Here is a 26,719-nt window from a genome sequence, read left to right as displayed (position 1 = left end):
TAGATTTTTCTGGGCCTATATTATGCTGACCTCTAGTTCCATCCTGAGAGGTAGAGGCTGCTCATTTCGTGAGCTCAGAGTTGAGCACAATCTCACTCTCTGTGTACGTGGACTTAGGTGGAGCCGGAAGGGACCAGAGAGAACATCTTCCCTAATGCACCAACTTTGTACAACTGCTCCTTGGGAGTTAAGGAAAGAGCTGGAACCAGCTCTGAGCCTCCTGACTCTGCCCAGCAGGCCCTATTGCCCCACTTGGAGGAGCTAAGGGCTCTTCCAGAACTTTGGCTGAAGTCCTTCCTGGGGTTCCTGGCCTCTGTGCTGTCCCCGACAGGCCTTTGCTGGGCGGCTCTTTCTGATCTGAACCCACCGCCAGGGTCCACAGATAAGTGCTGGAAACAAGCTCACACCGGTTTCTTTCCTAAGGCCGCAACTGCCCAGCACTTTCAGTGCATGGTGGGCAGGGGGGCTTGGGAGTCAACCCCTGGCTCACTTTCCCTCTGTTTGTGTCTAGGCATCACTGCTGCAGAGCAAACTCAATCAGATCTTTGAAATCACCATCCGGTAAGTGGCAGCCCTGGGCAGGGGATCCCCACTTCTGTGGCCCAGTGTAGGTACCCCTCCCCCCAAGTCCTCCTCTTGCACCTGTCTTCAGCCCTCCCTGCCCCCAGCCTCTGTCTCCAGGGCTGGAGTCAGCCACCAAGTCTCCCCAGATAAGGAAACAGAGACTGAAGGGAGAAAGAGACAGCTCAGTGAACCCTGGAAAAGAGCCGGGGGTCCTAGTGTCACAAGCTGGTACTTTCTAGAGCAACAGAGTCGCTGTAGAGCTTGCAATAAAGCTTGACTTCAAGCTGAAGATTCTAGAACAACTTGAAACCTGGGAACCACGGAGTGACATAATCTCTGGTCCCTATTCAAAGAGAAACCTCAATCAGCTGCTCTGCTGCACGGGGCGGGATCCCAGAACTGTCCTCATGCCTTTCCCCTCCTTGTGTTTCTGTCCCAGGCCCCCACCAAGCCCATCAGGGACCATCACTGCAGCCTATGGCCAGCCTCAGAGCCACTCCATCCCCGTCTATGAGATGAAGTTTCCCGATCTGTGCGTATACTGAATTCCAAGACACAGCTTCTCGGAGGGGTGGGGCCTGAGGGAGGGGCTCGCCTTCACGCCCACCCCGACACCATGGAGATCTAACTGGGATCTCAGAGAAAAAGCACCTTGGACAGCTAAGCAAGGTGGAGCCCTGGGCCCCCCTGCCCCCCTCTCGGCCTCCCTGCTTCCTCTTTGTCTTCCCTGAGGGAGATCTGGCCACGCTGGGGCTAATAAGCATCCTACCTGTGCCCTTTGTCTCCTCTTCTGTGTCATCCTGGGGTCAGGAGTCGTTGGGGGTCTCCAGAGAGAGGCTGAGGTCCCAGGAAACTCCTGCTTAGTGTAGTAAGTGAAGGGCTTTCACGGGGGTGGGTGTGCAGCTGCCATTCCCCCGGGAGGGAACTAGAGAGAGACACAGTTGGTCAAAGGAAGCCGTAGACTGCAATCAGGAGGAGGCAAGGCCAGCTCCTCCCGTAAAGCAGTGGCCTGTGAGAGCTGGAAGATGGGGCGCTGATCTCCTCCAGAGTGTCCCCTCCTCCTTCCCCATTTGAGGGTCCAAAGGCCTTCAAGTCTCTGGTGTCTTTTCCACTCCCCTGCTCACCCTGCCAATTGCCTCTTCGTGAATTGTTTCTATTGTTAATTAATACTGAGCTTGTATAATGGAAGCTGGGGTAGAGACACCGTGGGGGGCAGCAGGCCGCTGACAGAGGGAGCCCGTGTCCCCAGGCTGGCCGGCTGGGCCAGGGAGCAGAAGCACGGGCCAGCCTCCTGTCCAGGAGCAGCTGGCAGAACCTCACCTGGGCCTCTTCCTGAGGCAGCTCCCTCTGGCCAAGAAGAGCCCTTTCCTTCTTCTTTTCCAGTCTAACTTCCCATAACTTTTCTGAGCTGATATGACTCACAGGAAGGTGAGAATAGTCACATGATTCCTTCCTGGAGAATTTGCTCTTGAAAAGAGGGAGGGTGAGTAGATTTCTTGACCCAAAGGAACCCCTTTTGAGGGTACCATTTTCGGCAGCGTGGGGTGGGGTCAGAAGCGGGCTGATTCTGCTAAGGGGAGGGCAGTCTTCTCAGGACACCCTCGGGTCACACCTCTGTGCGTGGCCCTGCACAGATGCACTGTGAGAGCCTGATTATCAGGGCTGATAGGTGTATTTGTCCAAATTAGGAGAATCTTAACACATGGAACTCTCCTGTTGCGTGTGCAATAATCTTGTTGGGTGTGGGGGCTACCTGACCCTCGTTCCTATAGTTTCCCCCCTTGGTTGCTGCCTCTGTGCTGTGGGCCTGTGGCTTCCAGAGGGTCTACATGACTACAGGGCCGAGGGGGCCCGGCTCCCGCCCCTCCACCACAGCCTTTGGCTCTGCTCTATGGCTTTTGGCTAATACTCAACCCAACTTTACAGGCATGAACTGAGATTTCTCTTTACTTTAATATCTCTTTATTAAGAAACCAAATTTAAAATAACTAGAAACAGGGCTTCCCTGGTGGCGCAGCGGTTGAGAGTCCGCCTGCCGATGCAGGGGACACGGGTTCGTGCCCCGGTCCGGGAAGATCCCACATGCCGCGGAGCGGCTGGGCCCGTGAGCCATGGACGCTGAGCCTGCGCGTCCGGAGCCTGCGCTCCGCAATGGGAGAGGCCACAACAGTGAGAGGCCCGCGTACTGAAAAAAAATAAATAAATAAATAAAATAAAATAACTAGAAACAAACTTGAAGACAAATGACCTTTGGAAGAAGCTTCAGAGAAAATGTAAATCTTGAGCCACAAACATGTCTTTTCCTCACTGGATCTTCCCATCTTTCTTCCCTGCTCAGCTTTGACGCGAAGCCCTGTTTCTCTCTAGTGCTTCTCTGACTGTAGGGTCCACCCCCATAGCAACTGCACCCTGAGCACTGCCCTGGGGCCCTGGTTCTGGGACTTGGCAGTCATTCCCTGGAGCCTCTTTCTAGAACCAGCACTAGAACCAGAGACCTACATGTCCATCAGCTGTCTCTCCCTCATCCCCACCCTGGGAACAGATCGAAGAAACAAGGTGCAGGATTCCCATTCTTCATATACTTCACTGCTGTTTCCTCTGTCTGAAGCAGCTTTTTCTTTGTGTCACCGCTACATAGCAAAGATGTGCTTCCTTTGGAGACATGGCCACATTTTGAGTGCCCTCCTTCTCGGTTTCAATTTAAACTTACACTCAGTAGAGTATTAACTTGCCTGCTGACATGGAGTAGAATACGGATTCTGGCCAAAGATGCCTCAGAATCAGAAAGTTCATGATGAACATTAACTGGAACAATTACCTGGTAAATTAAGCAGCCTCCTTCACCCCACCCCTGCCCTCCCGAGCCCTGGGAGAGAAGGCAAGCAGAGTTTGGTGGGTGCCCCAGCCTTCAGCCTAGCACCACTCTTCCTGCCTTCCAAGCCCGCTGGCGTCACCGTGTCAAGCAACCAGCCCTTTTTGCTTTCCCCCCTCTGTTGTGAATTTCAGTTAGCAAGGCCACGCAAGCCAGTCACTCCCCAAAACTGCTGAAGACTCTTCCTCGTGGGCAAGGGGTAGGGTCGGTTAGCACTCTGCTGACAGAACCCAGTAGCATGGATATACTTGGAATTTCAGTGAACTTGGTTGCGTCACATAAATGCATAAGAAGCAGATGAGAGGAGAGCCCCAGTGTGACCCTGGAGGCTCCTTACGGTTTTCCTTGCAAAGTGGTCCCCCATGGCCTGTGCCTGTTCCCATTTTCCTCTTTTTGAAAAGTAGAAATAAGTGATTTCTTGGCTGCTACACATCTCCTCCCCAGAGAAGTAGCCTGAGTGGGTCAGAAGAAGAAGGAGAGAAGTCCTCAGACATTCCCCTCTGTCCAGCCCTCCGCCTCAAGCATAAGCATAGATGGATGAGCAGTGAAAAGGTGGGGCTGGGACCATGTGAAGTGCTTGGAGTGCAGGGGTCCCAGGTGCACTGTCCTTTGCCCTGGGTGTTCTCAGTCCCAGAGGATATGTTTCAACTGACCTAAGAATCAGAACAGCCTTGCAGTTGTTTAGACTCCTCAAAGGCCAGACCTCCTGGCTTCACTAGGGGCCCTTGGGTCATGACACCTTCCAGTTGCTATTCCATTGTCCCTGGGGCTTCTCACCTGGGTACAGAGAGTCTCACTGAGAAGTGAGACTTTCTCCCAGTTCCTCTTTATGACCATGAAATGGCAGCTGGCCAGCTGGGGCCTGTGGGAAAAGACTAGACCTGAGCTGTCAGGCTGAATAGTAAGTTTGATGGTAGACAGGGAAGTGGGCACCTCTGAGCAGGCCACGCCCACTTCTCCAGACCCAAAGACCCTGGCAGGCAGTTGTGCTGAAACGAGGCACCTTCCTTATGTCTGGGGAGAAGGCTTAGGGCAGTGTATTGCCTCTTCATCTCGCTAAGCCTAGAAATCTTCTAGTTAAAATACCCCGTATCCCAAATCCAGCCTAGGGCTGAAGCCTGCCGAAGGATGGTCTTGGTGGGGCCTGCCAGCTGGGGAAGTAGGGAGGGGACACAGGCCTGTGGGAGGGGGCTCTGCGGCCTGTTTTCCGTGCTCTCCTTTAGCACCAACCAGGTTGACCAGGTCTTTTCTCCTTCAGGAGCCCTTGGGACCCCAGCCCATCACTTTCCCCTTTTGAGCTCTTCCTCCATGGCTGTTGATTCTGGCCTGTGGAGAGCAGAGCTGTAAATCCACAAATGCTGCAGCATTACACATACATTGTGACATGTCTGTGTCCATTTAGACGTTCATGACCTGGCTGAGTGTGTGTGTGCCCGTGCGCGTGCAAGTGTGTATAGTGTAGTTCATAGTTGACAGTGTATGTATATAATAGCTGACGTATTTATATGTGAGTGCAGAATTAGTGCCTGTGGCGGTTTTCTGTATTTTGAACTCATTGAATCAAATTAGTTTAAGGGATAGGAAGGAGGATGGGGGGGGGCGGGGGTGGAACGTAGGAAGAAGGACTCTTAGCAAGATTATTCTTTAGGACTATTAGTCGTGATTTCCCAATGAGCCTTCATGATGCCCTTTTCAAATAAATGTTAATGTTGTCACCACACGGTTGTCTATTTGATTTCTTTAAAGTAAATGGTTTTTTGAGATGCAAACAGGATCTGAAAATGCCACCAGTATTAATCACTGACATTTAGCCACCCCCGCCTATCATTATTTACTTGCCTCAAAAGGAAGGAGGGTAAGGGAAAGGATGCTACCAAGATGTAAACACAAGGCCCAGGATTCCCAGCATAGGAGCATCCTCAGATGGGAAGCCCTGGGCCATTTCTTCATTACAGTGACTAGAATCTAGCCCCATTTCATATAACCCTCATTGAGGGAGACTTTATCTTAAAAGTCTGGCTTTCTGATTCCATCAGGACTTCCCAGGTGCATTCCAGTTTTCTTTAATTGTGAACTTCTAAGATCATCAAAATATGGGAGTAGGGCTTCCCTGGTGGCGCAGTGGTTGAGAGTCCGCCTGCCGATGCAGGGGACGTGGGTTCGTGCCCCGGTCTGCGAAGATCCCACACGCCGCGGAGCGGCTGGGCCCGTGGGCCATGGCCGCTGAGCCTGTGCGTCCAGAGCCTGTGCTCTGCAACGGGAGAGGCCAAAACAGTGAGAGGCCCACGTACCAAATATATATATATATATATATATATATATATGGGAGTAAATGTGGAAGTGCCACACAGAAGCGTTCCCCAGCTGGCTTTGATCTGCATCATCCCCTGGTATGTCTGATGCAATTGATGTGGAGATGTGCATCTCTGTGCATCAGTGTCTGTGAGTCTCTTGTGGATTGTAAATGTGTGTGACTGCAAACCAGGGGCCCCAACATCGTGAAAACATCATGGGGACGTACAAGAGAAGCCCAACCCCTGGCCTCTGCCCTTGTGGAGCTTAGAGTTTCCCTGAGAGAAAAGCACAAGACATGTGCAGCAAGAAACTTGCCATCTGAGCTGGTCTGCATGCCCCCCCCCCCAATGCAGAGGGGCTGACTGCAGAAACCCTGAAAATGAGCAGGTTCAGCTGCAAGAGATCCCAACTTTCCCAGTGGAAGTGGAATTCAGCCTGGGCTCATGTTGAAAAAAGGGTAACATTCAAAATGGAGGGGGAAGGTGGGGAATTCCAGGCAGAGGGTGGAGGAGGATGGTAGAAGAGTGAGAAGACCAGGGGAAGTGGGGTTTGGTAAGGAGAGTGAAACTGATGGACAAGGGCCCTTGTGTGTGCCGTGCCCAGTAGTTTGGAATTGATGGAAGAGTGGGGGTGGGGCGATTGTTTTGTGTCGAGTTAGGGAATATGGAGAAAGCAAGATTTTGTATACATTAATATGAAGAATGTGTACGATGGGTTGGGGAAGAAGGCAACTGGAGACAAGGGCACCAGTTGGTTAGGAAGCTGTTAGGATAGTTAAGGCCTGAGCCACGAGCGCTGAGAATGAAGAGAAGGCTGCAGCTGGACATGAGGAGAGAGCTTGGGCATGACAAGGGGGAAAAGATAGTCACACCTCAAGGCTTGAGCCCTAGGGACTGGAAGAAGCATCTGTGCATTTTGTGTTGTATTTAGACAGATGTGTCTCCATGGGTGTGTGTTTATGTGGGTGAGACCCTGTGTTTGAGAATATCTGCGAGTAGTCTGATAAGGCAGTCAAATCTGAACTGATACCAACCTTCAGCTCTCACATTTAGCCTCTCAGTGATAACATGATCCCATCCATTTTCTCATTAACCCTCACAGTAGCAAGGAAGAAAGGAGTAGATGAGAGAACTAAATCTTGGAGAAGTTCAGAAACTTGCCCAAGGTCCCAGATGGCTAGATTCACGGAGGCATTACCACAGCTTGCCACCTGAGCCCAGAGCGTCCTCCCAGTTTTGGTTGGGCTTCATCGGCTTCCCGCTGGCCCACGGAGTTGGATGGGAAGCAGGGTCACTTGGAGGAATCCTGCCTCTTGACACATCAGCCAGCTGAGCAGTCCTTCCCCATCCAATGGAGAGTGGGAAATGTAGCCATACTGAGCCATCACCCAAACTATTTGACCCCTTGAAGCCCCATTTGTCACGGGTGGGAAATACATTTTCTTTTCATTCCCACTATATCCTATGAAACATACTACCACTTGGTCACATGGAAACCACTATCGCTCTTTCAATATGTGTCCTCTTTATTTGATGGCTATGCATTTTTATTTTACTCGCCCAGTCAATACTCAAAGTCAGAGTCGGATGCGAAACTTGAAAGGTTTTATTTCCTAACTACAGACAGCTTTAAAAGGTGGAATGCCTGGCGCCATCACCGCCTGGGCGAGGCCTCACCCAGGCCGCGAGGCGGCAGGAGGGCAGGAGGTGGGGCTTTGGGGTCGACTTCCCAGGGAGAGAAGCCCTGCCCACTGCGCCCTCACTGGCCCTTCTTGTGGGCGTTCTTGATGATGGTGTTTTTGAACAGCGTGACCAGGGGCGTCTGGCTCTTCTCGGAGATCATGAAACCGCCGTAGCGCTTGTCCTTGGGCGGGCTGCCCCAGCGGAAGTGCTCCATCTTATACGGCCCCTCGTCCTTCTTCTCGGCCGCCTCGGCCTCCGCCACCAGGCCGTACTCCAGCTCGGCCCGGGCGGCTGCGCCCTCGGCCGGGGCCTCGGGGCCGCGCACCGGCTCGGGCCGCTCCCCGGCCAGCTCCCTTTTGAACTCAAGGGGGAAGGCCTCGGCCGACTCGTCCTCGGCGCCATTGGGGTACACCTTCACGGGGCGCCGCTTCTTGCCCACCGGCTTGCCCCAGCGGAAGTGCTCCATGGAGTAGGAGCGCTTGTCCTCGCGCGAGCCCGGCTCGGCGCCATCGCCGCGGGGTCCCGGGCCTTCGCCCCCTGGCACCCCCTCCTCCTCGCGCTTCTGGGCCGCGCCGCCGCCGCTGCTGCTGCTGTTCCGGCGGCCAAAGCGATCCCAGCGGAAGTGGCTCATGACGTACTTCCGGGGGTTCTCGGTCAGCGGCTGCTCGTCGCCGTTGCCGGGGAACACGGGCGTCTCGGCCGAGAGGTCTGGCTTGCAGGCCCGGATGCACGCCTGCTGGAGAGCGGCGAGCGCGTCAGGACCCCGCGCCCCGCGGCCCCCATCCCCCGTCGCGGCGGCCTCACCACCGACAAGCTGCACCTGCGCCTCTGCTCCCTCCGCACGTGCGGGCCGCACAAGCGGCCCCAGTGCCCTGTGGATTCCTTGCCGAGGACGTCTGCCCACCCCCGCCTCTGGGCACCCACGGACATCTGAGACTCAGCTCGGGCAGCGCCTCGTTTGTCCCCTGGTACCCCTGCCTGGCAGCTACAACAAAATCCTGTCCCACTCGGTGGTTTACTTGTCCCCTAGCTTTGTGGGCAGGGTCAACGTCTTAAACCTTATAAGCCAGATATATAGGAATTCATCAGTAAACGGCAGGTGGGTGGTAGTTGTTGGCACTTAGTGAATCCTGAATAAATGAACATGGTTCAGTTTGGTCTGGGAAGGGCATCGGGTTGAAATTTGGGAGAGAATCTCCCAACGTGGGAAAAGAAGTCCAGGCTTCTAGGGCCTGTATTTTCCATAATGCCTCCACCTTACCCCAGTGGTCTGCAAACCTACCTCATACCCTCCCCTAGCCATCTCCCTCCAAACTTTCCCACACCCATCTGGCACGCACTTTCAAGTCTTCTGAGCTGATCCTATACTTTCCTCAATCAGTGAGCTTTGGGAAGAGGTGTCTCACTTCCCTGTCACCTTCTGACTGGAGGGAAGGGTAGAAAGTCAGGATTATTTCCATTGCAGGGGTCATGGAGCCTGTATCTCCTCTCCCTATAACTGGACAACTGTGGCACACATTTGCTTAGGAAAATGACCTTGGGGCTGCAGCCTTGAGTTTTTAGTTACTGGGAACAACAAAGGAGGGAACAGAATGATCGCACCCACTCTGTTGAGTTGGGGATTTCATACTCCAGGGATTTAGAATTATAACACTGCAGAATATTAACAGTGGAAAACAAAAATTATCTCATACTCCTCTCCCCTGGACACATAATGACACCCAATTTCTCAGAGAGGAGAAGGGAACTTGGCAAGGTTCCACAGCCCATTGGTGACAGAGCTGGGACTAGAACCCATGGGCCTGACCACGGCCAGAGGTCGTTCCCTGGTGAGCTCTCAACGGAAGAGCCTGTGCAATGGGTGTCAAGAGTCTCTTGGGTCTCTGAACTAGAGCTCACAGGATTCCCTAGGCTCTTTATTTCTATTTTATATTCCACGTGCAACCTACTCTGTTTTTGAGAAAGTCTCTCTCCTCACCTAAACTCAGCTTCTCTACTGACAAAATACACAGAATGTAGTGATATGCATTGCACCCTCACCAGGCAGCTACAGGCAGAAGGATGGAACTCAGTCACAGACACCAGCAGTGTGTCTTTTGCCTTGACTTGGTATTGTTTCTCATGTATGCCTCCCAATACAAATACACACACGCACACACACACACATAAACACACACACACATATAAACACACACTGTGGTGACCTAGAGGGAGTTCCAGCCTGGCAAAAAGGGCCTTTATATGCTTCTGGAAAGGCTGCTGAAGGGTTTTTTCCTTCTCCCTCTAGAGATGGTTTATAGTACTACCTTCCTGGCTTTGTAACTTGTAGTAGATAGAAAGGGAAGAAAAATGGAATGGAAATGTCAAGTGACATGAGGTTATTTAAAAAGGAATAATTTGAGGCTTCCCTGATGGTGCAGTGGTTGAGAGTCCGCCTGCCGATGCAAGGGACGCGGGTTCGTGTCCCGGTCCGGGAAGATCCCACATGCCGCAGAGCTGCTGGGCCCGTGTGCCATGGCCGCTGAGCCTGCGCGTCCGGAGCCTGTGCTCCACAACGGGAGAGGCCGCAGCAGTGAGAGGCCCGCGTACCGCAAAAAAAATAAAATAAAAAGGAATAATTTGGGGGCTAAAAGATTGAAAGTATAGGATCAGTTGAGGGAGCAATTATTGTTATCATCATTGTTAGTATTGTTTGCTTTAATGGCACTGTCTCTAAATAGCTTAAATGAAGTGGGTCTCTATACAAGAAGACAGGACAGGAAGTAAAGATAATCAAGCAGAACTTGGAGACCAGACCCATCTCCCTGAAGCTGCTTCCTCCCTTCCTTGGCCCAATTCTGACTTCACTCTGGAGGTCTATTCCTGCCCTTGGATGACTTACCCATATCTCTGGGAATGAATTTCCCCTTCCCCATACCCCTTTCTTTGTGCTGTCCCAGCCTCAGTCCCATCTGATACCCAAACCAAGATGGCGACCACAGCCCACATACCAGCAGGTTAGTTTCCGTGGTGAGGTCCTGACACTGGCTGCTCTCCAGGCACCAACCATGCACCTCCATGGAGGCCTGAAGCAGCAAGGTCAGCAGCAGGACGCCCGAACAAGTGCTGCACAATCTCGGCATCTTCCAGGCAGGCTGAGACTCTGCAGAGGCAAACAAGATTAATGGGACCCCTGCAAGGAGCAGAACAATGTTGGCCACTCATCAGAAAGGACCGTGAGCCAACATTAACAATATACTCATCTGTGGAGCTCAAGGCCTTTCGAGGACAAGCTCAAGGAGCAGGCGGTGTGCAGGGTGGTCGTGTGAGTTGGGATAGAGAGGAGGGCAGTGGGACCTGGGGAAACTATGTACAATTTCTCCTTTATCTTCTATTAAAAATCAGACCCCAAAGGACATTAGAGCTGGAAGATATTTTAGGGGTCATTTGGTATGGCCCCTTATTTGAGAGATGAGGAAACTAAGGCCCAGGGAGAGACAGTGACTCAGATGCTCATGACAAGGTAAGGCTAAGTCCTCCTGATCCAGCACAGAGCTTTTCTATTTTACCATCTTCAGGAAACTATAGTTCTAACACTCCAGATCGAAGGAGTAACTTGGGAAAGGCAAAGCACTCTGAAACTCCTGCTTGAGATGGTCTACTCCTCTCCACCAGGATTCTATCATTCCTCAGAAACCCTGTTTCCTATGAATAGTAGGTTTAAATAAAGGCAAATAAAATCTCTGTCCAGTTAAGCCAAAACCTCAGCCGACCCAGTCTGATGTCCTGTACACACATCACTCAGGGGATCACTATTTCTCAGGCCCCTGTAACTTTGAAGAGATTTTTTTTTTTTTTTTTCGATACGCGGGCCTCTCACTGTTGTGGCCTCTCCCGTTGCGGAGCACAGGCTCCGGACGCGCAGGCTCAGCGGCCATGGCTCACGGGCCCAGCCGCTCCGCGGCATGTGGGATCCTCCCGGACCAGGGCACGAACCCGTGTCCCCTGCATCGGCAGGCGGACTCTCAACCACTGCGCCACCAGGGAAGCCCGAGATTTATGTTTAAATCAGACCCATTCTTTTAAAACTGGCTCATCTCCTGAACACATTACACGTCAGACCTCCTCTTGTTCTATGAGTCTCTCAAATGTAGTCTGAAATAGCTGGACTTGAAGATGCTGTAGGTGTGGAAGGGAAGGAGATGGTCACACAGGGCAGAAGGGAATTACCTCCTATTGTGAACACCTACCAAAGACTCTTTCTCAGAGAAGTCAGGAAATACCTCTGGTCAGATGCTGAGTTCAAGGGGTCAGGATGCAGTAAAGGGAAGAATCAAGGCTGCATTTTGCCCCATGTATCTGACTCTTTCCCCAGCTTTCTAGCTTTCACACTGCCCTGTCCCCTGTCATGAAGGTCAGCCCTCTGAAATGACCCTGAGTTCTGTCATCAGCTCACCAACAGCTCCACAACCATTTTAGATTTCAGAAGATCTTTTCAACCACCTGTTAGGAAGAAACCTAATTAGATAAGAAAAGTAATTCACATTAAGGTGTGGATGACTAATTTTCTCTCCTAATTTAAAAATATCTGCCTAAAGAAATCTCCTGTTTGTGGAGGCATAGGCCAAATCTTTTTATAGGGAAGGCTCTGGAAGTGAAAGTTCCCCCTGGCTCTCATTGTCTACTTCAGGAAGCCACTTCCTTCTCTCTGTCCCACCCCACTCCTTCCCCCAAAAGCTGAGGCAAAAGGGCTCCCTTCTGAGTGGTTGCCAAGCACAGCCTGAGTGTTTTCAGAGCAGCCATTAGGTGGTGCTGGCAGCCAGTGGCCTAGCCTATCAGCGTCTCAGGGCAACTGGGAGAACATTGGTCAACCTTGGTGTCCAGTTGAGACCTGGGACAGGCTGCTCCTGTTGTAGACTTTTGGTGCTCCAGTTCAAGTACAAAGCCTGAATTTGGTGGACAAGGCAATTTATGTTAAAGCTCTGAGACCACACAACGCATTTTGGTCAGAAAAAAACGCCTAGGTTTACAAGAGAAGCAGAAAAATGACAGTTTTATATCACTATGGGCAACTGTAAAATAACATATTAGTAAAGAAGGAAGTAAAATCATGCAGGTCTGACAGTCCCCTCAACTATATTTCAGTTCTCAAAGTTGGCCATTCTGGAATGATTTCATTTTCTTTTTTTTTTTTTTTTTTTGCGGTACGCGGGTCTCACTGTTGTGGCCTCTCCCGTTGAGGAGCACAGGCTCCGGACGCGCAGGCTCAGCGGCCATGGCTCACAGGCCCAGCCGCTCTGCGGCATGTGAGATCTTCCCGGACCGGGGCATGAACCCGTGTCCCCTGCTTCGGCAGGCGGACTCTGAACCACTGCGCCACCAGGGAAGCCCTGGAATGATTTCATTTTCTAAAAACTTACCTCATGATTTCAGACCTTCCTGAAAAGCCTCAGAGAGCATTTCCTCTCCTGCTCCATTGGCTATGTGTACAACAGGGTGACATTCTCACTCCCCACCCTCTCAGAGCTGCAATCTCCTGCTAAAAAGTTAGATAGCTCCCTGAAAGCAACTTGTCTTCTTTCTGCTTCTGTATATTTTCTATTTTTCAACAAAAAACAAATATTACATTGTGTTATTTTTTAAAGCAATAAAGTAAGAGGGAGCTGTCAAGTGTGCTTTCTGTAAGTAGAGAGTGTCCAATAATTGTGTTATTTTTTAAAGCAGTAAAGTAAGGGGGACATGTCAAGTGTGCTTTCTGTAAGTAGGGAGTGTCCAATAATTGTGTTATTTTTTAAAGCAATAAAGTAAGGGGGAGCTGTCAAGTGCTTTCTGTAAGTAGGGAGTGTCCAATAATTGAAAGCTTGGAAAAATAAGTAGAAATTTGGAATTTGCTAATCTTGACATTAACTTTATAATAGAACTACACTTATTAGAAATTCATTTGTGTAGGTGAATTCTCTATGAGCTAAACAAAACTTTTTTTGTTTTTTTAAATTTTATTTTATTTTTAAAGTATTCTTTTTCATTATGGTTTATCACAGGATACTGAACATCGTTCCCTGTGCTCTACAGTAGGACCTTGTTGTTTAGCCATCCTGTATATACTAGTTTACATCTGCTAACCCCAAACTCCCAGTCCCTCCCTCCCGCACCACCCAAAACATTTTGTTTGTTAGTATAAAATTGCACACTGGCCATGCCCTCTGTAAAGATTAGAGGACCAGAGGCGCAGAGCTTTGTCCTTGCACCATGATACACACGTATCAAGTCCTAAAACAGAATGTCAAAGGAACATTAAGTCATTACATAAGCCATAGTCTGTAGATATCTCAACAATGGACAGAACAAATGCACACTTTTACTTTCCTTGGCTCCTTCCAGCCATTCTGTGGGAACCACCACATCACCATTTATTCAGGAAGAATTTGGGGAATCCAAATGCCCTGCAGACTCTCTCTCCCTCCCTGGGAACCCACCTCGCCTGAGCCTCCATCTTGCCTGGGCTTCCATCGGCTCCTACGGCCGCTTCTGCCCTGCAACCTAGGGTTTGCGAGATAGAAGGTCCACTCTGAGGTCCTATTGAGGGAAGAGACGGGATGGTTCAGGACCGTGGACAGTTCCCGTCCGGGCCACCTCTTTTTAACACCAGCTGCTTTTCGTAGGGGAGGCCATGTCTGTATCAGAGCGCGGCCCCGTCGGGTGTGCTGAGGCGGACAGGGAAACGAGGATTCAGAAATTTGAATCCAAAAAAGTCTGGAATGCAGGGAGTTTATTGTGACTTTTAGCCTCGTCTCTTCTGCCCCCATTTCCAACATCGTATGGTATCTTTTAAGAAGTGACACCTACCCAGAAAAGCAGAAGAAAACCCGAAAGACTGGGTGTCCCGAGATCTCCCCAGAACGCGGTAGGAGCCTCAGGGACCCTAGCAGCCCCCCTCCCCGGGGGAGATGTGGCTGCCAGCTCGAGGAAGGCGCCACTTTCAGCCGTCGCAGCCGCTCTCCCACCGTCCAGAGGCTGGGCTTCGCCGCCCCGCTGCCGGCGGATTCCCACGCTGCACCCAGTACAGAAAGTTTTCAAAGAACTCAGGACCGCGGCAAGTCAAAGATACCTCTGAGATCGGAGCTGGGCGAGAGCATCCCGAGGCCCCAGGGGCAAGGGGTCCGGGAATAAGAGCGAGGTTCCGCGGCGTGGCGCCCCTACCTGTCGCGGGGAGGCTGCTCTCGGGCGACTCCCGCTGCTCCGGGGCGAGGATGCTCGGCGGCCTCTCGGTCACTTTTCTTCCCCTCTTTCTCTTCCTTCGCGCCGCCTTGTCCCGCTCGCTCTCCGCGGTCCTTATATACTTGCGGGGCTCGCCTGGGTGGGCGCTGGACGTGAGTGAACTTCCCGGCAGCGGCAGCGTAACAGGCAACTCCCCCGTCCACAGGAAGGGGGGCCGTGGGGCGCAGGAGGGGGTTTCCAGGTAGGGGCTGAGCGCGAGAGCAGACGTGCCCGGAAAGGGGGCTGGATCCCTGCCCCCGGAGGCTGGAATTAACACTGTCCTGCTGAAGGGCACACCTGGCAGCGGGCAGGTAAGAACTTAATTAAGGATGGTTTTGGGTCTGTAGTTAGGACGGGCGGGAGGCTTAGCACCCTGGTGTGGGGCAGGTCTAGCGCGCCCGCTGAGGTCGTTGAGGAGAGGGTGAAGTTACCTGTGTACGTGCTTGGCCTGGCATCTGCCTCCTTCGCATTTGGAGGTAAATACCACCGCCCAGGGAGTACGTCTGTGATGCCTCAGATTTCCCCAGCATTTGGAAACTGTGATGTGAAAATGTCACAAGCAGTCACAATCCCTCTGTTACAGGTTGGAGAGACCAGGGGCAGAGAAGGTCAGGAGTCCCTCACCTGAGACCCAGGACACGTTGCCTTCTTGGGGGTGTGAAGGTGTGTTGCACTGTCCCACTGGGGCCTCCTCTGCGAAGCCTAGTCCCTGGCAGGCTCCCTCCTGTGCCCTAAACCCCAAGGAAAAAGTGCTGTTAACCTTAGCCTATTAATGGAGGGAGGAGGGAGTCCTCTGTGAAGAGCGGCTGAAGTACTTTCCCTGTGCCAATGAGCTAACAGAGTGGTCTGGGGATTCTCAGTCTTCCCCAAACCCGGTCTTGGAGGTCTGGCTTGGTGCTAGTCTCACACGTCAGGCCAGGGAGGAGAGGTCAGAGCTCAAACGTACAAGGGAAGAGTCTCTACCTTAACCTGGAGTAAAGAAGCAGAAGCAAATTGTGAGGAGCGGCAGGGGTGAGCAGGAGTGTTGGGACTAAACAACTTCAAGGTGCTTGTTTCACCTGTCATTTGCAGGAACTTTCTTTATTCCCAATCAGACGCCCTTTTAGACTCCAGGACTCCCTTGAGAATTTCTGGCTGGTGACATTGGCTTTATATTCAGCAACCCTTTTCTTTTGGGCCACAGGAGAGATTCACTCTCCTTAACAGTAAATAAGGTACTTTACTACCTGGGCTTGGCCTCCTTCCAGGGTCATCTCCAACCTCTCCATTTTGTGTCCTGGCACATCAACCATCCACAACATTCCCATTCCCATAACCACTATTTTCTCAAAACCCCATCTCTTTGTCCATGCTATTCCCTCAACTAAAACACCCTTTCTCCTTCCAGCCACCTGGGAAAATTAGACTCTTGCATTAAGATTTAGCTCATCCCTCATCACCTGTTCCCTGAAGCCCTCCTTGGTCACTTGTCCGACCAGGGCATGAAACACGGCAATCTCTGTTTTCCAGAGAAGCCCATTCCCATCTCACCTGTACACGTAGCTTTCACAGCTGGAACAAATTCCACTCGGTCTTCCATCTTCCCTCTTCCACCCGCTACTGCCCCTACCACTGCCAGGCTTACGAGCCCTCTCAGATTGTGATTTTTAATCTCATTTTTCTCTGTATTATTTTTATAACTTTAAGAGGCAGCTGATGGTAGCAGAAAAGCCAGACCAGGAAAAGTTCAGATTGACCCAGCCTCTGTCCTCCTCTGTCAGTCGAGTTCTTAATTACATGCAGCAAAACCGACTTTGGCCCATGTGAATTGAAGCTCCATTGAACCACATTTAGAATCCCTGGGAAGGTTGGACAACCAGGATCCAAAAATGGGCAGAGACAAAAGGTGGCTGGAATCATGGTCACTGATTGGATCCAATGAGAAAGAAAACCAGACCACTCTTGGGACCAAGAGGCCGCAAGCTGTACTGTCAACACCACAGGCATTGGACATAGATGTCACTTCTATAACCAGGTTGGGAGGTTGTCATTCCCACTTTGGCTGATATTACCAGAAAGGACTGACCACTGCCCTTGCTTCATTATATCACGAGCTCCTCTTTGAAAGCCTGGAGCAGGCGCCCCTGATTGAGATGATAATATGATTTTCCCCTTTATTCTGATAATGTGGTGAATTTCCTACCATGCATTCCTGGATTGAGCTCAGTTTGATTATGATGTGCTACCATTATATAGCATTGGGTTAAATTTGCTAATATTTTATCTAATAGTTTTGCTTCCATGTTTATGAGACCAGCCTGTAATTTCCCTTTCTTGTAGAATTCCTATTAGGTTTTGGTATCAAAATTATGCTGCCTTCATAAAACAAGTTGGAAATCCCTCCACCCACCCCCATTTTTTCTAATTTAGTAGAAGAATTTGTGTACAATGGTGTTTATCTCTTCCTTATATGTTTGGGATGATTTGTTAGCGATGCTATCTAGGTTTTTAAGGTTTTTTGTTTGTTGAATGGTTTTAAATTACAGATTCAATTACTTAAATAGCACTATTCCAATTGTCTCTTTCTTCTTGTGTCAGTTTTAGTAAGATGTGTATTTCTAGGTATTTGTCCATTTCACCTAAATTTTTAAAGTTTATTGGCTTAAATTTTTTATTATATCTTCTTATTATCTTTTTGGCACCTATGGAGTCTGTACTTATGGTCCTCTTTTATCGCTGATATTGGTAATTTATGTCCTCTCTCTTTTTTTTTGACTGATTTTCTTAGGGGTTTACCAACTTAATTAATTAATTTGTTTGTTTGTTTATTTATTTTTGGCTGCATTGGGTCTTCGTTGCTGCACGCGGGCTTTCTCTAGTTGCAGCGAGTGGGGGCTACTCTTCATTGCGGTGCGCAGGCTTCTCACTGCGGTGGCTTCTCTTGTTGCAGAGCACGAGCTCTAGGCGCACGGGCTTCAGTAGTTGTGGCACGCAGGCTCAGTAGTCGTGGCTCATGGGCTCTAGAGCGCAGGCTCAGCAGTTGTGGTGCGCGGGCTTAGCTGCTCCGTAGCATGTGGAATCTTCCCGGACCAGGGCTCGAACCCGTGTCCCCTGCATTAGAAGGCAGATTCTTAACCACTGTGCCACCAGGGAAGTCCTATTAGTATTTTTAAAGAATGAATTTTGATGTTGTTGATTTTCTCTATTGCATGTACATTTTTTCTATTTCCAGAATTTCTACTTGTATTATTATTTCTTGCCTTCTAATTTCTAATTAGCTATTCTTTTTCTATTCTCTTGAGTTGGATATTAAATAAATGCTTTTACTTATATAATTGATATTCAACCTTTATTCTTTTTGACATGTGTATTTATGGCTATAAATTTCTTTCTAAGTATGGCTCTAGTTGCATCTCACAAGTTTTGATATGTCATATTTTTATTACCATTGAGTTTAAAACACTTTATTTTTTTTTATTTTATTTATTTATTTTTTTGCGGTACGCGGGCCTCTCACTGCCGTGGCCTCTCCCGCTGCGGAGCACAGGCTCCAGACGCGCAGGCTCAGCGGCCATGGCCCACGGGCCCAGCCGCTCCGCGGCACGTGGGATCCTCCCGGACCGGGGCACAAACCCGTGTCCCCTGCATCGGCAGGCGGACTCTCAACCCCTGCGCCACCAGGGAAGCCCTCTAGTTCTGTTTTGAAAGTAAATTTTAGCATAACTGTTCTGTGGTCAAAGAACATACTTTGATTTTAGTCCTTTGAAATTTTGCGGGACTGCTTAATGGTTGCACATATGGTCCATTTTGATTAATGCTTCCTGTAAACTAAAAAGAATATGTATTCTATGATTGCTCAAATATTCTATATCCTTTCTATACCCTTATCCTTTCTGATTATTTGTCATTTTAATCCATTAGTTACTAATAGATGTATGTTTTTTAAATCTCCCCGTTCATTTCGTAAATTTAGCTACTTCTCCCTTTGGTCCTGGCATAAAAACAACTCCTTCTAGAAATCTAATGGTGAATGTGGGGCAGTGGTGGAGGGTAATATAGAATCAAGGATGAAGACGGCAGAAAGCTACTAGAGCATGGTTGCATGCTGATGGAAATAATCCAGTGGAGAAGGGGAAATTGAAACCAAATGATCCAAGTCTTAAGTAGAGGTGAGGTGGGGTCCAGAGGAAGAACCTGGCCTCCAAACAGTGGAAAGCTTTCCTCTTCCAAGAAAGAAGGGGGTATAGACACAGGATAAGCCATGGGAAGATGAGTGACTTCTGTCTGTACCAAAGCCTTTACCTTTTGATCCAGAATTTCCTGAGGAAATATCTAACAGTTACCCTAAATAATGTTCAAGACTATTCATACAACATAGTTTATAGTAGCTGTAAAATGAAATAAACTAAACATCTTGAGTGTAATTATAAAAACAGTAAATTATACTCATAAAAATTATGGTAAAGCTATGCAACGGAATATTTTGCAGCCATTCAAAATAAAATAGAGGTTTATTTCTAGACATAAAAAATGACCACTGATAAAATATAGATATACTGTTGACCCTTGAACTACACAGGTCCACTTACACTCAGATGTTTTTCAGTAAATACATACTGCTGTCCTACATGATCATGGTTAGACCACGGACGTGGGACTGTGGCTAGAGAGGGCCAACTGTGGGACTTGAGCGTCTGTGGATTTTGGTATCCGAGGTGGGTCCTGGAACCAATCTCTCGTGAGTATGGAGGGATACTGTAAATACAGAAAGAGATAGAAATAGAGAAAAAGATTAAGAGATACCAAAGTGTTAATAATGGTTGTTCTGGTTATCTAATATTAGATCACAAACTACCCCCAAAACTTGATGGTTTTAAGCATTTACGTTGCTCATGAATCTGCAGTATGGCCAAGGTTTGGCCAACACGTCCAAGTATGGCCAACACGTCCCTCCTCTACTTGGCAGCGGCTCGGGCAGCTCAGAGGCCGACATCTATAAATCATCTGAAGCCACTCACTCACACGACTGGCTCCTGGTTGGGAAGACTCAGCGGGGTGCAAGGAGAGCTGGGGCTCCTCAGACACTTCTGTCTATCTCCATGCAGCCTGGCCACGTGACGTCTTCAGCATGCAGCCTCAGGGGAGCTAGACTTCTTACACATAGGCACAGGTCTATGTATGCATCTGGAGGCGACTTACTCTTCCAGGTCGAGGGGGTGGGTAGTGAGCAAGGGCTTCCCAGAGAAGGGGATGCTGAGTTGGGCTGAGTCTTGATACAATAGGTCACCAGGATGAAGAGAGTAAAGTAATTCCAGGCAGAAGGAACAGCATGTGCAAAGGATTCAAGGCAGGAAAAACCTTATGTTCACGGAATGCTGGTACAGGTGGTAGAGGGAGAGAGAGAAGACTGGAAACAGTCAGAGGTCAGAGGGAAGGAGGTGGGGACCATTCAGGGACTGAGTCAGAGGGGCCGTAGGACCAGCTTTCTGCAGCAGTGAGGAGAATGATCAGAGGGGAGGGAGCCTGGAGCCAGCACGGGGTGACCCAAAGCCCGATGCTCTCCTCCAGGGCCTGGAGGCCAGTCCAGCCAACAGTGGGAGCAATGAGGCAAGAGAGGAGGCAGAGGCAGGTTCATGAACTACTAAAGAGGTGGCATGAATGTGGGGGAAGGTGTCGTGAACACTTCCCCATCTGAGGTTACCGTGGCTGCGTGGATGGTACAGTGTGATGTCATGGTTAAGAGCACAGCTCTGAGCCAGACAGCTGGTCTTCATCCTGCTCAACCACTGCCTAGCTGTGTGGTTCTGAGCAAATTCCCAACTTCTCTGTGTTAGTTGTCCCATCTGTGAAATGAGGGAAATGACTGCGGCTGCCATATGGACACAATGAGGTAACACATGTCAAGATGGGAGAGCAGGGCCTGGCCTTAGTTATGGTTGCCCTTGTTCTTCTTATCATGGAAGTGCTGGTCCCAGGAGAGCCCACCTGGCGTGGAAGGAAGGAGGGAAGGAGAGGGGCGGGGTGGGGGGAAGGGAAGGAGGAAGGAGACAGGAGCAGACATGACTCTGGCAGGGAGCTGATGTGCTCATCTGAGGGCCTGGGGCCGGGGTGAGGCATCCACACCTGGCTGCGGGCCAGGGCCACGGCTGCTCTCGTCACCCCAGCTTTTCACCTTTGAGGGTTTAATTGGAAAAGCAATGTCACCAGGGTGTGAATGCACTACAAAGACAGGTGTGGAGGCAGACTCCTGGGGGAGAGGAAGTGCTGGGCAGGCCGGGTGGCTGAGAGCTTTCACGGGAGGGGACACGGGCAGGGTAGACTAGCCCTCAGCTTCCAGGCCCTGGGGCCAGGCAACAGGGGACATTTCACTGGGGAAAGAGAAGACTTAGGGATGAGGCTGCCCTTTGCCTGTGTTCCGCAGACTCTGGGACAAGCCAACACTCAAGCCTTGAGGGTTGGAGTGAGGGGTGGAGGTGGGGTGCGAGGGAATCCGAGCCTTCCATCTTGGCCGCTCCAAGTCTCAGGGGACAAGCCAGGGAGGCTGCCAGCCCTGCCTCAGGTCAGAACAACTGTCCCTTCTCAGGGCTCCTCGGGCCCAGCCAGGGCCTCTGCCCGAGGGAGTGCTTCACTCCTGCTATTGTCTGGGTCGCACGGGCCTCAGGCCTGCTCCGCTGGTGCCCCTTGCCGGCAAGGGGACAGCTCCCAAGTCAGTGTATGAGAAGAACGGGTACTCAAGAGGCTCTGCAGAGAGAGGGTTGGAGGGAGTGACTGCGGAAGGGAGACCCTCTGAAGATTGCATTTGCAGAAGCTCATGCATGAGCCTCTAAAACTCTCTCCAAACCTCCTCTGCACGATATATGAACCTAAAACTGACAGGTGATCTCCCTCCACACAATGTGTCTGGATTAGAAATAGCCCAGCACCCGCCCCTTTATGTGTGTGCCTGCTGGGGACGGCAGGGAACGCTCACCGCTCCCCGGCTGCAGCAGCCCAGGGACTACGGGCAGCTTTGGGGTGGCTCTGGCCCCCCATGACCCCAACCTAAGTCACTGCAGGCTTCTCACCTTCCAGGCATCTCCGCTTTCAGAGACAAGAAGAGAGGACACCAGTGTCCTTCTACAGGGGAGCCTCCTGCCTGGTGCATTATGGGTGCCGGGGAGAGGGGCTTCCCGGTGAGAGAGTAAAGCAGATGTGGGGCCTGGAGTGGGCGAGGAGGGCGGGAAGCAGGACCCGGGGCCGCCCTGCGCTGCAGAGAGGGGGTCCGTGGGAGGCACACAGAAGGGTGGGAAGGTGAGCATGCTTCGGGCAGGGCCTCTCTGCCCCAGCGGTGTAGGAGGGAAGGGAGGGCAAGCTAGGGAGAGAGCCTGGAGAGGAAAGGACAAGCGGAGGGACCCTGGGAGGGAGCGGCAGAAAAGGGCCACGGCCAGGCCTTGGGGTCTGACTTGATGCCGGGGAGAGGGGGTGAGAGAAGGAAGTCAGGCAGGATTTAGGCATTTAGGCGTGGGGCTGGGGGAGCAGAGGGCAGGGCTAGAAAGCCGTGTGGGGTCGGGTGCAGAATCGCTAAGACACAGTGACTTTGAAGCAGCTGCTCTTCAATGCGCCCTTTGCCCAGTGCCAGTCCCCCAGTGGGTGCTCACACAGGGCTTACTGGGAGGTGGGAAAAGTGCCGGCTTGGAGGGCCCAGGTTTTGTTCCGTCACTCATTCACTCGACGGATGTTTATTGACCCCTACATGTACCGGGACAGATCTGGTCTGTGCTCCCAAGAGGACTTCAGCTCTAGGGAAACCTATAACAAGGTAGTCCACGAGTCATTACTCGCTGTGATAAATACAATTAAGGAAACAGAGTGGGAGAGGGGAGGGGAAAGGCTTCTTAGCAGAAGGAAGAGGATGCAAAGGCCCTGGGGCAGAGAAGAGGTTCTCAGCACTGCTGGAGTGGCAGCAGGGGAGGGGAGCAATCCTTGGGAGGAGGGACAGGAGGGGCCAGGCCTTGGAGGCTATGAAGGTCGTCAGATGACGACTTAGATTTTATGCCAAGTGCAGAGGGAAACCATTGCTGGGTTTTAAGCAACAGAATGGCAGGATCCAGTGGAATTTCTTGAAAAGATGGCTCTGGCTAATGTCTGGAGAACGAATCAGACAGCAAGCAACCAACAGCCTCTTTTGGGGGGTCAGAACCAATAGGACTTGGAGCAGACGTGCAAGTGAGGCAAAGGGGAGGGGGTTAAACATGGTTCCAGATTTCTGGCTGCTGGATGAGGGGTGGTACCATTCAGTGATCTGGGGAAGACTGAGGGGTAGCTAGGTTTGGAGGTGGAAACAATGAGCTCTGTGACCTTGAGCAAGTAACTTAACCTCTCTGAGTTTCTCTGGGCACCTCCAAAGCCCCAGCTCACAGTGCTTAAGACTCATGAGCAGGTGCAAGAAATCCTAACTACCATTAGATTCTTGTCAATAGAAAAGCTAACTACAAATTCCCCCGAGGGGAGCCCGATGGGGTTTGGGGGGCAGAGGTAGGCCTAGTCTCCAAAAAAGGACCCTGAAGCCTGGAGCACAGCGGAGGAGAAGGTCTCTGGCGCACCAGATGGCCCAGGGAATGGGGGAGGGTCCCACTGGCCCCATTTATCCCCTGCAACACACACTCCTATCTGCAACCCCTTTCACTGCACATCCCATTCAGCACTGTGGCCAGGCCACTTCAACGGCTTTCGGTTTGACCCCAAGGGCAAAGAGGAATCAATTTGTGCAGAGAATTGGAATGGAAGAGATTTCAATTGACCTTTGAATGGGGTTTTAATTTGCTTTGTTACAGCCGGAGGGGCCTCATGAAGAGACCCTTGAGACTGCTTTTATCTGCTAATGTGTGCACCAGTGCAAAGCCTGGGCCTCCGTCTGCATGCCCTGGATGTGGGGTGGGGGTGGGGGCAGCAGGGTGCAAGGCCAGAGGGGCAGGGAACCAGAGTCCATGTCCCTCCCAGGAGCTGGTCCACAGCCCCCTGAGGGCCCAAAACAGTCAAGAGTGCAGGCAGAGGCAGTGGGAGGGCAGACACCTGGGTTCCAGCCCCAGCTCTGCTGCCGAGGGGCACCTCCCCCTGGGCTTCAGTCTCCGTATCTGAACGGTGGCCTGGAGGCAGGGTGTGGACGAGATGGCCCCTCAGGTCCTTCCAGGTCTGGTGTTTTATGGTTTTGTTAGGGGAACCACTGACCGAAACCGCCTGCCCTGGCCAGGCAAGATAGTAGCCACCTGCATGCGTCGTCTTAGAACAGGAGGTCCTGGTAAGGAACGAGGAACTAACAAGCTACCACCAATGGGAAGAATTCGGGAAAGGTCAAAAGGAGAGAGGAGACACCAGTCCGTATGTCCTACCAACCTCCCAGAATCCTTCTCACTGGAATCCATCTTGGCTGAGTGATGCAAGCACCACCAGGAAGGACCCTGAGTCAGAGTGATTGGCCAGAGACAACCCAGAAACTAATCCCATCACCATAAAACCTGAGACTGCGAGCCACGTGGCAGAGCAATCCTCCTGGGTTCCCTTACCCTGCTGCTCTCCGCCCGGGTGCCCCTTCCCAATAAAGTCTCTTGTTTTGTCATCACGTGTGTCCCCTGGAAGGGGTCCCCCTCCTGCAACAGTTTTAAGCTCAGATCTAGAGTCAAACTCTGTAGTAGAGAATAACTAGTCTTAGAGAATGTGGCCTAGAGTGGAGAGAGCAGAGCCCGCTGGGCCAAGGAGCTAAGCCCTCTCTGTCCGTCGGTCTCTTGGGCCTCCCTCATGCCCTATTTTTCTCTAAATTTCTACTTGAGTCCCCTCACATGAGTCAACCAGTTCTCTGTTCTCTCCACTACAAATTCCAAAGGAAGCCAGTGGGGTCACTTGACCGATAACCTTCTCTTCTACTGGGCAGAGCCCTGAAGGCAGCTACGTCGGGGGTCCAGGGAACCTGCAGGTGGCCAGCCCCAGGCAAAGAGCCCCCTGTGATTGCTTCTCTACACAGTGCAACACCCCAGGACTGTGAGTTTGTGTTTACAGTCCTGTGTTAGAAATGTCAAGCTCCCCTCCCCTGCGCTCTATACACGGGTGTATCGCCACATGGAACCACGTGAGTGTTCTTCCAGAGCTACTCCGTTATCCTGATCCCTTTTTTTCAAACGGAGGGTTTGTTCCTGTGCAATCAGGGCAGACTTCTTGGAGGTGGAGTCTTGCTGAAGACATCGTGGACATTAAGAACACAGCAGACTCTCCAGAGCCCAGGCACCAGCAGCCACCCTCTGATGCTGCGGTGGTCATAATGGTCCTTTTGTGGGGAAATGCCTTTGTGAGGGCTGCCAGCATGACAGCCACTTTTCCAGAAGGATGCAGAATTCTTCAGCCAAGGGTGGAGGTAGGGAGAGTGACTCGTGGCCAGGAGGGACGCTGATAATGTACATCCATTAGTGCAGCGAGGGAGAGGCATTCAGCAGCCCCAGACTGTCCTTCCTCCAGAGCCAACAATGGCTGCGTGGAGGGGGCTGAAGTGGCCTTTTTACAAGCACTCAGCTCAGGGCCATCTCTGAGCCCCGCCTGCTGGGTGCCTGACTTCCATTTCCATGCCCTCCTCAAAGCAACCAGGACAGCAAACTCAAGCAGCCGGCCTGAGGTCCAGAGAGCCCACACCACACCCTCATGCCCCATTGCCCTGGGAGAGTGACGCCAGGCCCGGGCAGAGCTGGTGCACAGTGACCTGTTGTGCAGCAGCTCCAAAGCCCATGACTCTGCATCTGTACCTGAACACGCGTGTGCATGTGATGTGAGCTGTGCAAGGATATCTGGAAGGTAGTTTGGTTTTTAACAAAATGGCCAACACCTTTATGTCAGACAAAAGTGACTTCCTTCAAAACATCCCCTGGGCAGGTGTCTTTAATGCCAGAGATGGGCCTGGGGCTCAAGCCATTGGTGGACCCTCTGGGGAGGCACCTCCAGGACCAGTTTCTAAGTCACCAGAGAAGACCAGTCTTCTGAGTCCTGGGTCACATTTTTTTTTAATGTATCAATTATGTTCCTTTTTTTTTTTGCAGTACGCGGGCCTCTCACTGCTGTGGCCTCTCCTGTTGCGGAGCACAGGCTCCGGATGCGCAGGCTCAGCGGCCATGGCTCATGGGCCCAGCCGCTCTGCGGCATGTGGGATCTTCCAGGACCGGGGCATGAACCTGTATCCCCTGCATCGGCAGGTGGACTCTCAACCATTGTGCCACCAGGGAAGCCCCAATTATGTTCCTTTTATTTCTCCTTTTTATTATAGTTAGGTCTTTATCTTGAAACATTTTCTATTTATGATGGACGTGGGAAGGTCATCTTATACATAAATTTCATTTCAATATATTAAATTAGACCTTACAGAATATTTGCTTTTAAAAGGAAGTTTTGTGGCTGGTTGGAATGTAAAATAATGTAGCGCTTTGGAAAATAGTTTGCAGTTCTTCCCAAAGTTAAACATTGTTAAAAACAAGACAACAGGGACTTCCCTGGTGGTCCAGTGGTTAAGACTCCATGCTCCCAATGCAGGGGGCCCAGGTTCCATCCTTGGTCAGGGAACTAGATCCCGTGTGCTGCAACTAAGAGCCGGCACAGCCAGATAGATAGATAACTAAATAACTAAATAAATAAATAAAACAAGACAACAGGCCCGAAATGGAGTTTCTTATGCTAAGCCCCACATCACCAGACCAAGACTTAATCTCCCGGAAATGGGATCTCAAACCAATCAGGAATTCAGGAATCACCTGACCCGCACTAGTTAGGTCATCTGCCTGATAGACCCCTGCCGTCCCCTAAAGGAAAGTAACTTTGCAATAACCAACCTGCTTTTTGCTAGTGTAATCTCCTTGTTCCCAATCCCTTCTGCCTATAAAAGTCTTTTATTTTGCACAGCTCCTCAGAGCTCCTCTCTATCTGCTAGATTGGATGCTGCCCAATCCAATCAGTTTTTGCTCAGGTAAGCTCTTAAAGATTTTAATATGCCTCGGCTTATCTATTATCAACATAGAGTCACCATATGACCCAGCAAGTCCACCCCTAGGTATATACCCCAAAACTTATACATGAATGTCCG

At 51.0% G+C, this 26,719-nt stretch overlaps 2 protein-coding genes across 7 annotated transcripts in view; one reads left to right on the top strand and one right to left on the bottom strand.

Annotated features, from left to right (window-relative positions):
* EFR3B (EFR3 homolog B) overlaps positions 1–5,154 on the top strand; it is an 88,089-nt gene extending 82,935 nt beyond the window's left edge. For all 6 annotated transcript variants that reach the window (XM_060309083.1, XM_030858236.2, XM_060309081.1 and 3 more), the window contains 2 exons: positions 512–561; positions 1,004–5,154. In XM_060309083.1, coding sequence (XP_060165066.1) covers positions 512–561; positions 1,004–1,109 — 156 coding nt within the window. In that variant the 3' untranslated portion in view covers positions 1,110–5,154. The remainder of the gene's footprint in view (positions 1–511; positions 562–1,003) is intronic.
* A 2,169-nt stretch (positions 5,155–7,323) lies between these two features.
* On the bottom strand, positions 7,324–10,535 carry POMC (proopiomelanocortin). Its single transcript, XM_030857708.2, has 2 exons — positions 10,404–10,535; positions 7,324–8,146 (listed from the first exon to the last, which is right to left on the bottom strand). The coding sequence occupies exons 1-2, from the start codon at positions 10,533–10,535 to the stop codon at positions 7,490–7,492; spliced, it is 789 nt and encodes a 262-aa protein (XP_030713568.1). The 3' UTR covers positions 7,324–7,489.
* Positions 10,536–26,719: the final 16,184 nt, after the last annotated feature.

Source organism: Globicephala melas, chromosome 12 (genome assembly GCF_963455315.2).
Source record: "Globicephala melas chromosome 12, mGloMel1.2, whole genome shotgun sequence".
Lineage (NCBI taxonomy): Eukaryota > Metazoa > Chordata > Mammalia > Artiodactyla > Delphinidae > Globicephala > Globicephala melas.
The sequence above is the reverse complement of the archived record's forward strand: the minus strand, read 5'-3'. Positions and strand labels throughout refer to the sequence as shown.